This window comes from Oncorhynchus keta, unplaced genomic scaffold (genome assembly GCF_023373465.1).
Source record: "Oncorhynchus keta strain PuntledgeMale-10-30-2019 unplaced genomic scaffold, Oket_V2 Un_contig_5586_pilon_pilon, whole genome shotgun sequence".
NCBI classification, from domain to species: domain Eukaryota; kingdom Metazoa; phylum Chordata; class Actinopteri; order Salmoniformes; family Salmonidae; genus Oncorhynchus; species Oncorhynchus keta.
Genome location: NW_026288384.1, coordinates 152,365 through 165,000, shown reverse-complemented (window position 1 = coordinate 165,000; position 12,636 = coordinate 152,365). Strand labels below are relative to the sequence as shown.

Below are 12,636 nucleotides of genomic sequence, written 5' to 3'. Positions count from 1 at the left end.
GGGTGGATTATCTTGGCCATCTATCAGGTGGGTGGATTATCTTGGCCATCTATCAGGTGGGTGGATTATCTTGGCCATCTATCAGGTGGGTGGATTATCTTGGCCATCTATCAGGTGGGTGGATTATCTTGGCCATCTATCAGGTGGGTGGATTATCTTGGCCATCTATCAGGTGGGTGGATTATCTTGGCCATCTATCAGGTGGGTGGATTATCTTGGCCATCTATCAGGTGGGTGGATTATCTTGGCCATCTATCAGGTGGGTGGATTATCTTGGCCATCTATCAGGTGGGTGGATTATCTTGGCCATCTATCAGGTGGGTGGATTATCTTGGCCATCTATCAGGTGGGTGGATTATCTTGGCCATCTATCAGGTGGGTGGATTATCTTGGCAAAGGAGAAATGTTCACCAACAGGGATGTATTGAAATCTATGCATAAAATGTAAGAGAAATAAGCTTCTTTTCTTTTTTTTCTGTATATGGAAAATGTCTGTGCTCATTTAATATGGGACCAAGGCGTAACATGTAGTGTTTATATTGTTGTTCCGAGTGGTGGAGGTTTCAGTAACAGTGGATTCAGCACCACGGACAGTGTCCCTTCTCCATGACAGTAGACAGTAGAGCAAGAACAAACACTGCCGACTAGGTGGATTCAGCACCATGGACAGTGCCACTTCTCCATGACAGTAGACAGTAGAACAACACATGGACAGTGCCCCTTCTCCAGGTGGATTCAGCACCATGGACAGTGCCACTTCGACTAGGTGGATTCAGCACCATGGACAGTGCCACTTCTAGGTGGATTCAGCACCATGGACAGTGCCACTTCTCTATGACAGTAGACAGTACAGCTAGAACAACCACGTCCGACTCGGTGGATTCAGCACCACGGACAGTGCCCCTTCTCCATGACAGTTCAGCACCACTGGACAGCACCATGGACAGTGTTTATATTGTTGTTCCCAGTGACTCCAGCACCACGGACAGTGCCCCTTCTCCATGACAGTAGACAGTAGAGCAAGAACAAACACTTCCGACTAGGACAGTGGATTCAGCACCATGGACAGTGCCACTTCTAGGTGGATTCAGCACCATGGACAGTGTCACTTCTCTATGACAGTAGACAGTACAGCTAGAACAACCACGTCCGACTGGCTGGATTCAGCACCATGGACAGTGCCACTTCTCTATGACAGTAGACAGTACAGCTAGAACAACCACGTCCGACTGGCTGGATTCAGCACCATGGACAGTGCCCCTTCTCTATGACAGTAGACAGTAGAGCTAGAACAATCAGGTCCGACTGGGTGGATTCAGCACCATGGACAGTGTTTATATTGTTGTTCCGAGTGGTGGAGGTTTCAGTGACAGTGGATTCAGCACCATGGACAGTGCCCCTTCTCCATGACAGTAGACAGTAGAGCTAGAACAACCACGTCCGACTGGGTGGATTCAGCACCATGGACAGTGCCCCTTCTCCATGACAGTAGACAGTAGAGCTAGAACAACCACGTCCGACTAGGCTTATGATTTATTTCTGCACAATAACATCATGCACTCTGGACTGTGGTTTAAAGGCCTACGGGAAATTATAATAATCCTAATCTTTGAATTTAGAAATAGATAGTGCAGCCTGGTGTCAATCTCTAAATTATGAACAAATGGATTTACTGGATGGTTTGGCCACAACATTTATAAATGTACAAACATGAAATGTAAATTAGGTTAATATGCTACTAATAAGTTGTTATGGATACTTAATATGTAAATTAAAACATTTAAGAAGAGATGCATAGCACACTATCTGTCTGTCTGTCTGTCTGTCTGTCTGTCTCTCTCTCTCTGTCCTCATGTGTTCTGTTGGTTCTGTAAAAGCGATTATCTCCAGCTGTTGGTGCACGTGGTTTCTAAAAGCAAAACACAGAAGAGCGCGCGGAGAGAGAGAGAGAGAGCGAGAGAGAGCGTGAGAGAGAGAGCGTGAGAGAGAGAGAGAGCGAGAGAGAGAGAGAGAGAGAGAGAGAGAGAGAGAGCGAGAGAGAGAGAGAGAGAGAGAGAGAGAGAGAGAGAGAGAGCGAGAGAGAGAGAGAGAGAGAGAGAGAGAGAGAGAGAGAGAGAGAGAGAGAGAGAGCGAGAGAGAGAGAGAGAGAGAGAGAGAGAGAGAGAGAGAGAGAGAGAGAGAGAGAGAGAGAGAGAGAGAGAGAGAGAGAGAGAGAGAGAGAGAGAGAGACAGAGAGAGAGAGAGACACAGAGAGAGAGAGAGCGAGAGAGAGAGAGCGAGAGAGAGAGAGAGAGAGAGAGAGAGAGAGCATCACAGATAGTTCCTCATTCAGCTCGAGGAAGAAACAGCCCAGCCGCACATCACGGTTTGAGTGACACAGATACCGGTTTACAGTTACAGGTTTACAGCACAGACGGAGTGAGAGATTGGAACCGAGAGGGATAGACAGGGAGAGAGAGGTATAATGGAAAGAGTGGAGAAATAAATACTGGATTAATACAAATAAAAAATACACCAACAGAGGACTATTTCCTCACATGAATGGGAACAGCGGGTTACGATATGGAGTCTATTTTCTCAGTGTGTTTGATTGACACACTGTTCCCACCGCTGACCGTCTGACGGTGGAAGGGACGATGCATAACGCCAGCCACCGCCTGGCAGAGAACCAGAGCGAGCCTCATCTGCCCGAGCCACACGCGGATTTACCCGCCACTCGGGCGCTCGTCGGCTGCGTCCTCTCACTGCTCATCCTCTGGACGTTACTGGGTAACTTCACGGTGTGCGCGGCGGTTCTGCGTTACCGGCACCTGCGCGCCAAAGTCACCAACATCTTCATCGTGTCCCTGGCGCTGTCGGACCTCCTCGTGGCGCTGCTCGTGATGCCGTGGAAGGTAACGTCTTATAATCGATGTATTATATTTCATTGATTGAAAATGGATTGATTTGACTGCCTAGAAAACGGATTTCAGTGTCTCAAAATTGTCATTGACCCATTTCATTCTGTAATTTGTTTTGTCAGTTGTATTATTGTGGACACTAAAAATAAACATTCTCTCTCTCTCTCTCTCTCTCTCTCTCTCTCTCTCTCTCCTCTCCATCTCTTACTCCGTCTCTCTCTGTCTTTCTCTCTTGCTCTCTCTTTCTCTCCCTCTCTTACTCGGTCTCTCTCTTTTTCTCTCTCTCTTACTGTCCCTCTCTCTTTCTCTCTCTCTCTTACTCTGTCTCTCTTTCTCTCTTTCTTTCTCTCTCTCTCTCTCTCTCTCTCTCTCTCTCTCTCTCTCTCTCTCTCTCTCTCTCTCTCTCTCTCTCTCTCTCTCTCTCTCTCTCTCTCCAAGGCAGCGGCAGAGGTGGCGGGGTTCTGGCCATTCGGTGCGTTCTGTGACACCTGGGTGGCGAGCGACATCATGTGTTCCACGGCGTCCATCTTGAATCTGTGCATGATCAGTGTGGACCGCTACTGGGCGATATCCAGCCCGTTCCGTTACGAGAGGAGAATGAACCGCCGCGTGGCCTTCGTCATGGTCGGCGTGACCTGGACGGTCTCCGTGGTGATATCATTTGTGCCCGTTCAACTCCACTGGCACCGGGCTGCAATCACCGGAAACACCGGGAGCGGTGACGAATTTAACCGGGACGTTACCTGGTTTAACATCAGTGGGGTGTATCAACTCCGCAGGGCCTCGGAGGAGGTGAACGGCTGGAACTGTGACTCAAGCCTGAGTCGGACCTACGCCATCTCCTCCTCGTTGATCAGTTTCTACATCCCCGTGGCGATCATGGTGGTCACCTACACACGGATCTACCGGATCGCCCAGGTCCAGATACGCAGGATATCCTCCCTGGAGCGAGCCGCAGAACACGCACAGAACTGCCGCTCGGGGTCGCACGTGGATGTGGATGCAGATGGGCACGTGCACGCTTTCCACCATCGTCATCCTCCTCTTCGTTCTAAACACCGTTGCTCCATCTTTCACCAAACGACCAAATCCCCGAAACATCATCATCATCACCCTGATCTTCCTCCCCAACACCGGGCCCTGAGGTACTCCATTAGGAAGGAAACCAAGGTTCTGAAGACTCTGTCTGTCATCATGGGGGTGTTCGTCTTCTGCTGGTCCCCCTTCTTCATCCTCAACTGTGCCATGCCCTTCTGCCCAGGTAGGACTACTATGACCTTTCAACTCAAATATGTCAAGGTATTATTAGGCACCCTATTCCCTATATAGTGCACTACTTTAGATCAGGACCTTATGGCACCCTATTCCCTATATAGTGCACTACTTTAGACCAGGACCCTATGGCACCCTATTCCCTATATAGTGCACTACTTTAGACCAGGACCCTATGGCACCCTATTCCCTTCTTCATCCTCAACTGTGCCATGCCCTTCTGCCCAGGTAGGACTATGACCTTTCAACTCAAATACGTCAAGGTATTCGTTGTTGCGACCTTGAAAGGTCGTTCAGGTCGGCAACGTAATTCCCTTCAATAGTTTTTATCTATGACGTGTTTTCCCCTTTGGTCCGAGCACAACAACCTTCCTGAACTTTAACCTTTTAACACTTCAGTTAAACGAAGTTTACATGACAGTTTTACATTCCTGTCCAGACAATATTTGAACTCTTGGTTAAAGCGCCAGAACACGACACAACTCTTTATGAAATATCACTGATCTGAGAGCAGGACCCCTTAGAAACGCGAATCCCTGTCTAACTCTCATGCCCATGTTCCCCTACACACAGGTCCAGGTACAGCCTCTAGAACTGTGTCAGACCCCTCCTCCCAATCCTCCCACCTGTACTGTGTCAGTGAAACCACCTTCGACGTCTTCGTGTGGTTCGGTTGGAGCAACTCTTCCTTGAACCCCGTTATCTACGCCTTCAACACTGAGTTCCGCGAGGCGTTCCTCCGCTTGCTGGGTTGCCGTGGAGACAACGGGTGCTTCGGAGGCTGGACGACGAGCGCCACGCGCGTGGAGAGCGTTGTCTTGGCGAGCAACGACGCCACCGGCGCCGGGAAGGAGAAGAAGAACTCGCTCTTCACAACGGAGATGGGCGTGGCTTACGATACAGGCTGTGGCGCCAGTAGAGGTAGTGTCACATCTGGTGTAATCCGCGACCCGGTTAGAGGGAGGGTGCTACCGACACCGTTAACAGACCGTAGAGGAGCTGTAGAGGAGCCGCTGTGTGACTGTGAGCTGGACCCGGTTAGAGGGAGAGGGGACAGCGGGGCAGGTCTCTCTAGGACGCCACCGGCAACGTTAACACAACCAGAGGCGGACTGCGACTGTCCCACGGAGGATTGTAAAAGAGACCTAGCGGACCGGGGACAACGGACTCAAATGATTCCCTCACAAACTTTCTGATGAACTTTCAAACTGTCTCAAACGGACCGTACCGTTGATGTCTGTAGTCGTTTCATTTCAAATGAATCCACAACCTGTATTGTCTCAGCTGTTAATGGATCACATTCATCCAGGAAATAGCTATGACGGGTTTATCCAAAACATTCATTGGCCAATTTGATGAAAAAGCGTTGAGGATTGATTGAAACAGGGCCATTTTCCACCAATGCTCGAGGCTAAGGTTTCTCCAGCTCTCGTTCCTGAACCCACAACAGCTCTGTAATATATTGTTGTTCTGACCTGTTTTTATGGAAGTGGTGCCTCAAGGAGAAAAGGATAGTAATAGTAATGGTAATGGTAGTAATGATAGTAATGGTAATGATAGTAATGATGGTAATGGTAGTAATGATAGTAATGGTAATGGTAGTAATGATAGTAATGGTAATGATAGTAATGATGGTAATGGTAGTAATGATAGTAATGGTAATGGTAGTAATGGTAATGATAGTAATGGTAAACAACCACATTGAAAAACACTGTTCTAGGCTGCCGTTGCATTAGGTCAATATCATTAGGTCATTAGGTCAATATCATTAGGTCATTAGGTCAATATCATTAGGTCATTAGGTCAATATCATTAGGTCATTAGGTCAATATCATTAGGTCATTAGGTCAATATCATTAGGTCATTAGGTCAATATCATTAGGTCATTAGGTCAATATCATTAGGTCATTAGGTCAATATCATTAGGTCATTAGGTCAATATCATTAGGTCATTAGGTCAATATCATTAGGTCAATATGAACTCCTGATTGGTCTAAGTCTGTCAAAGGGGATAGAATGTTAGAAGAGTAGAAAAGATCTTCCCTGAGCTGATCTAGATTTCTATTTCTACTGCCATGTCTCTCAACCGTCATTAACATCATATTTGTTCTGGACCTGTGGGCTTTATTTGTGGGGGAAGTGTGACACCGTCTGCGTCTGCAATGGCACCCTCTTCCCTATGTAGTGCAATACTCTTGGCCAGGGCCTATAGGGCTGTAGTGCACTACTCTTGACCAGGGCCTATAGGGCTTTAGTGCACTACTCTTGACCAGGGCCTATAGGGCTTTAGTGCACTACTTTTGGCCAGGATCCAGTGGCACCCTATTCCCTATATAGTGCACTACTTTTGTCCAGGATCCAGTGGCACCCTATTCCCTATATAGAGTCCTTTGGGACACAACCTCTGTATTTCTCAGATTATCAGGGATTATCTCTCCAGGCCCTGGGGATCTTGTGTGATGTCATGTCACGGTGACGATGATGATGTCCATCCTGGGTATTTCTAAGCATCTATTATACAGTAACACAGTCTCACAGCCAGAGCTCCCTCTCTCTTTCTCTCTACATCTCTTTCTCTCCCTGTCTTCCCTGTTCTCTCTCCACACCCCTCCCTCCCTCCCTCCCTCCCTCCCTCCCTCCCTCCCTCCCTCCCTCCCTCCCTCCCTCCCTCCCTCCCTCCCTCCCTCCCTCCCTCCCTTGTCCCATCTCTACTTCACTCCTCTTAAACACGTCCTCTCTACTCTTCTCTCCCTTTCTCTCTCCATCTCCTCTTATCCCTCTCTCATGCGAGCAAGAAATCACTAATTTGTCAATCACATCCTATCCCTGATTAGGGTTAGTGCGACCTGCCTCATGCATGGTTGGCACAGAGGGACAAACTGAATCTTCATGAATGACTGGCTTGAATTGTGAGTTTGACCACACAATTTATTTTCATAGTGAGCCAAAATATATTGCTTTAAACCCAAAGTTGCAAAGGAAAAACTCATCACCAGATTCACAGGGAATACATGACATAGTATGGAGATGCAATACTCCAAGCCGCAGCTTCATACTACTCGTCCAACATAGTTGCAAAGGAAACGTGATCTATTTTAAAAACACAGGTACGGCTGCATCTAGTTGTCATAACCTCGTACATTCACACTACTTTAATGCAGGCTACTTCAGTTACACATTTATCAGAACAGAGGGAGAAAAACACATCACTAGATTCACAGGGAATACATGACGTAGTATGAAGATGCAATACTCCAAGCCGCAGCTTCATACTACTTGTCCAACATAGAGAAACTGATGCTGTATACTGGTTGTTGAGGTGAATTGGCATGGGGTATGAGAGGTCCGTGGGTGGCTTTTGGATTGTCTTACTCATTGATAGGAAGACGTTTGGTCCAAATCAGATGTTGTGTACTATATTTACTGAATATTATCTGAATCTCGTAAATTAAAATGACCAATTTGGATCAGATCAATTCAATACATTTTCTCAAATAGTATTGGAACCCAGGTTGCTTATTGTGAAGGTTGGTTGGAATGGCTTTGTGTGCCGGTTTCCTGAATCAAATCTCTCCCATCCATAACCTAACATGCAGAATGTGTGTATATGCTTGTCTCTGACTAAAAGCTAAGCCCAGAGAGAGAGTGTCTGTGTGTCTGTGTTTAAGAGTGAAAGAGCGAGCGAGAGAGAGAGAGCGAGAGAGAGAGAGAGAGAGAGAGAGAGAGAGAGAGAGAGAGAGAGAGAGAGAGAGAGAGAGAGAGAGACAGAGCAAGAGAGAAAGAGTGAGAAAAAGTGGGAGGAAGAGTGAGAGAGAGAGAGAAATTGAGAGAGATAGGGAGAAATGGAGAGAGCGAGAAGAGAGAGAAATTGAGAGAGAGAGGGAGAAATGGAGAGAGCGAGAGAGAGAGAGAAATTGAGAGAGAGAGGGAGAAATGGAGAGAGCGAGAGAGAGAGAGAAATTGAGAGAGAGAGGGAGAAATGGAGAGACAGAGACAGAGAGCGACATAGATGGTGTGTTAGTTGCGTAACCTCCCTCCTCTCTCTGCCTCCCTACCACCTCTAGGTTCTCTTCCTGGACTGTTAACCTGTCATCATGTGTTTGGTCTCTGATTGGTGGAAAGCAAAGCAGCAGGCTGTTAGTGTTTTTCCTCTTCTGTTCTTTTTATTTCTATTTTGTTGTTGTTGTGAATTCCCTATAGAACCCTATTCCCTATATAGTGCACTACTTTAGACCAGGACCCTATGGCACCCTATTCCCTATATAGTGCACTACTTTAGACCAGGACCCTATGGCACCCTATTCCCTATATAGTGCACTACTTTAGACCAGGACCCTATGGCACCCTATTCCCTACATAGTGCACTACTTTAGACCAGGACCGTATGGCACCCTATTCCCTACATAGTGCACTACTTTAGATCAGGAGCCTATGGCACCCTATTCCCTACATAGTGCACTACTTTAGACCAGGACCCTATGGCACCCTATTCCCTACATAGTGCACTACTTTAGACCAGGACCCTATGGCACCCTATTCCCTACATAGTGCACTACTTTAGATCAGGAGCCTATGGCACCCTATTCCCTACATAGTGCACTACTTTAGACCAGGACCCTATGGCACCCTATTCCCTACATAGTGCACTACTTTAGACCAGGACCCTATGGCACCCTATTCCCTACATAGTGCACTACTTTAGATCAGGAGCCTATGGCACCCTATTCCCTATATAGTGCACTACTTTAGACCAGAGCCCTATGGCACCCTATTCCCAATATAGTGCACTACTTTAGACCAGGACCTTATGGCACCCTATTCACTATATAGTGCACTACTTTTGACCAGGGTCATTTGGGACATACTGAGTCATACTGATGTAGGATCGTAATTTGATCACCCTGTTGCAGGAGAACTTTCCTGCTATGCAGGAAACTTTAAATGTGTAGTGCATTTTAGGTTAAAAAGGCTTCTGAAGTTTGCAATTTCCACATTGAAATTTCAAACTTGATTTTTCCATCCAAAACGTCCATTAATTGTAATCCACATTTCCTGTTGCTGCAGGATTATTTTCCTGCTGTAGCAAACTGGCTCAAATTTAGATCCTACATCTGTATGAAACAAGGTCAATGTGATGTACTGTGAACAGGACAGGAAATGTCTTTGGGGAGAGGGAGAGGGAGAGGGAGAGGGAGAGGGAGGAGAGGGAGAGGGGGAGAGGGAGAGGGAGAGGGAGAGGGGAGGGGAGAGGGAGGGGAGAGGGAGAGGGAGAGGGAGAGGGAGAGAGGGATGTGGGAGAGGGAGGAGAGGGAGAGGGAGAGGGGGAGAGGGAGCGAGGGATGTGGGAGAGATGGATGGAGAGAGAAACAAAAACAGAGATAGAGGAGGGACACAAAGAGAGACAGAAAGAGTGAGAGAAAGCGCACATGGGAGTGTTTGACCTTCTAATCCTGGCTCCTGAGCCACAACACACTGGTACATCCTGGTACATCCTGGTACATCCTGGTACATCCTGGTACATCCTGGTACACCACTCTTCTGTAATGTATTCAATCAACACACCTCCAGGGTCTCAATAAAAATTCAATACAGCTCCAGGGTCTCAATAAAACATGCAGTAACACAACAGCCAATGACTGTCCCCTTTCTTCTCCTTCCCATTATTGTCTCATCTAGTTACAGTGTTCTAGAATGGTGTTTGTGTCCAACATTCTGTAATAGAAGGCCAAGACCAAACACCAAGGCTCACACACACAGCTGACACAAATACAGTTAAAAGACCAAAATATTTATTTGAAGTAAATGTTTTTTTTTAAATTGTGTATTATTATAATATATATATATATATATATATATATATTTTAGAAATGTTTAAATGTGTAAAGCTTTTGGCTGTAGTCCGTGTCAAATCCCTAATGCGCCGACTGTCCGATCTACACACAATGATGAGTAGTTCAGTGGCATAACTCAGTTTTACTGGATCCCCTCTGTGGTGCCAGAGCTCTGCTTTAGGTAATGGATCAATGTTTATTGGTAGGCCTATTTGGTGGTACTTTTCTCATGTTAAGCCTAATATTTCACCCAGCGTTAGGAATACACAGTGTCGTAATAATGTCATCTTTAGAACGCTGGCTGCTGGCAATAATGCATTTACTTGTTCAGTGATTAAAGTTGAAAATTCAAACATTGCATAGTGTAAAATAAATGTTTGATGCAACAGCATACTAATCAGCAACCAACTGATTTATTTTAGAGTTCACAACAGTCCTGTACGGGCTAAGAGCTGATAGCAGCGTTACCTGCGCCGTCCTCGCGCCCTCGCCCAGCTTGGATAGAAAATTTGTGCGTAAAACCAATCTATTCATTCCAAATTATACAGTCAGCCCCCTCTCAAAACACTAGCTTACTAGGGTTTATTTCATTATGCAGTGTACTATAGCTATATATCGTATTTAGCTGCTATTTATAGACAACGAGGATGAATTCAGCCACTATTTATTGTTGAGCGGTTTTGTCTGGCGAATAGCCTACACAAATGGGGGACTCCCCTGAGGCACTCCCCTTGTGCTGGCTTGCCATTTGACAAATACAAATAATGTCGCTCTTTTGTCCATAATAATGTCATTGTAAGTAGCTGACCCGTATCAGGTCATCATGAAGCTGTTTAAGGGTCGTTCTACCATTTCAGGATATCATACAGCTGTTTAAGGGTCGTTCTACCATTTCAGGATATCATACAGCTGTTTAAGGGTAGTTCCACCAATTCAGGCCTTCATGCAGCTGTTTAAGGGTCGTTCTACCATTTCAGGATATCATACAGCTGTTTAAGGGTCGTTCTACCATTTCAGGATATCATACAGCTGTTTAAGGGTCGTTCTACCATTTCAGGATATCATACAGCTGTTTAAGGGTCGTTCCACCAATTCAGGCCTTCATGCAGCTGTTTAAGGGTCGTTCTACCATTTCAGGATATCATACAGCTGTTTAAGGGTCGTTCTACCATTTCAGGATATCATACAGCTGTTTAAGGGTCGTTCCACCAATTCAGGCCTTCATGCAGCTGTTTAAGGGTCGTTCTACCAATTCAGGATATCATACAGCTGTTTAAGGGTCGTTCTACCAATTCAGGCCATCATGTTGCTGTTTAAGGGTCGTTCCACCAATTCAGGCCTTCATGCAGCTGTTTAAGGGTCGTTCTACCAATTCAGGATATCATACAGCTGTTTAAGGGTCGTTCTACCAATTCAGGCCATCATGTTGCTGTTTAAGGGTCGTTCTACCAATTCAGGATATCATACAGCTGTTTAAGGGTCGTTCTACCATTTCAGGCCTTCATGCAGCTGTTTAAGGGTCGTTCTACCATTTCAGGATATCATACAGCTGTTTAAGGGTCGTTCTACCAATTCAGGATATCATACAGCTGTTTAAGGGTCGTTCTACCAATTCAGGCCTTCATGCAGCTGTTTAAGGGTCGTTCCACCAATTCATGTTTTATGTATTTTTAAAGTTTATTTCTCTAAAGACTTCTAAAGACATAGGTCTCATGCAAATGAGAAGGTCTCAGTCAACTTACCTGGTAAAATAACGGATGAATAAATAGAAAACATAGCACCCTATTGGCCTGGTTAAAAGTAGTGCACGACAGCCCTATGGCCCTGGTCAAAAGTAGTGCACGACAGCCCTATGGCCCTGGTCAAAAGTAGTGCACGACAGCCCTATGGCCCTGGTCAAAAGTAGTGCACGACAGCCCTATAGGCCCTGGTCAAAAGTAGTGCACAACAGCCCTATGGCCCTGGTCAAAAGTAGTGCACGACAGCCCTATGGCCCTGGTCAAAAGTAGTGCACGACAGCCCTATAGGCCCTGGTCAAAAGTAGTGCAGGACAGCCCTATGGCCCTGGTCAAAAGTAGTGCACGACAGCCCTATGGCCCTGGTCAAAAGTAGTGCACGACAGCCCTATGGCCCTGGTCAAAAGTAGTGCACGACAGCCCTATGGCCCTGGTCAAAAGTAGTGCACGACAGCCCTATAGGCCCTGGTCAAAAGTAGTGCACGACAGCCCTATAGGCCCTGGTCAAAAGTAGTGCACGACAGCCCTATGGCCCTGGTCAAAAGTAGTGCACGACAGCCCTATAGGTCCTGGCCAAAAGTAGTGCACTACATAGGGAATAGGGTGCCATTTCAGACACAGACGGTGTCTGCCTAATGACTGTCCTTATTTCATATCCTTCATTCCCTTCGGTTCTAGTTCCATTACTGCTTAGGGAAGCTTTAACTGGAGCACACCTCCACCCAATTCCTGCCACTTGGGTGTGCGATGGCCAAATGTGCCCTGAAGGGCAGCAGGTGCTGCAGATAATGGTTCCCGTGCGAAATGTTAGTTGGTTTTAAGTGTCTGGGGTGTGTGTCAGGGTTAAATTGAGAAGTAAGTACACATGTCAGAGAGGAGGGAGGGTTAGTCAACTGA

The 12,636-nt window shown here is 46.5% G+C and overlaps 2 protein-coding genes across 33 annotated transcripts in view; both read left to right on the top strand.

Moving 5' to 3' along the window:
• Positions 1–912, top strand: part of LOC118380463 (caspase-14-like) — a 26,469-nt gene extending 25,557 nt beyond the window's left edge. Inside the window, exons 9-10 of the mRNA XM_052510369.1 lie at positions 1–648; positions 767–912. The exon at positions 1–648 is cut by the window's left edge and continues 2 nt beyond it. The gene's annotated coding sequence lies outside the window, so the exon portion shown is untranslated. The remainder of the gene's footprint in view (positions 649–766) is intronic.
• A 68-nt stretch (positions 913–980) lies between these two features.
• LOC127925447 (D(1) dopamine receptor-like) lies at positions 981–6,782 on the top strand. Of its 32 annotated transcripts, none has more exons than XR_008121036.1 (5): positions 981–2,894; positions 3,339–4,161; positions 4,746–5,944; positions 6,019–6,054; positions 6,085–6,782. XR_008121036.1 is itself a non-coding variant. In XM_052510316.1 (3 exons), the coding sequence occupies exons 1-3, from the start codon at positions 2,637–2,639 to the stop codon at positions 5,366–5,368; spliced, it is 1,704 nt and encodes a 567-aa protein (XP_052366276.1). In that variant the 5' UTR covers positions 981–2,636; the 3' UTR covers positions 5,369–6,782. The 32 variants fall into 32 exon arrangements, 1 of the variants encoding a protein (XP_052366276.1); XR_008121034.1 differs by having other exon boundaries at positions 5,997–6,032; XR_008121027.1 differs by having other exon boundaries at positions 5,997–6,054.
• Positions 6,783–12,636: the final 5,854 nt, after the last annotated feature.

Coding starts and splice junctions, on each gene's coding strand:
- LOC127925447 (XM_052510316.1), top strand. CDS start 2,637: ATGCATAACGCCAGCCACCGCCTGGCAGAGAACCAGAGCGAGCCTCAT. Junction 2,895..3,338: donor TGCTCGTGATGCCGTGGAAG/GTAACGTCTTAT, acceptor TCTCTCTCCAAG/GCAGCGGCAGAGGTGGCGGG. Junction 4,162..4,745: donor TGCCATGCCCTTCTGCCCAG/GTAGGACTACTA, acceptor CCCTACACACAG/GTCCAGGTACAGCCTCTAGA.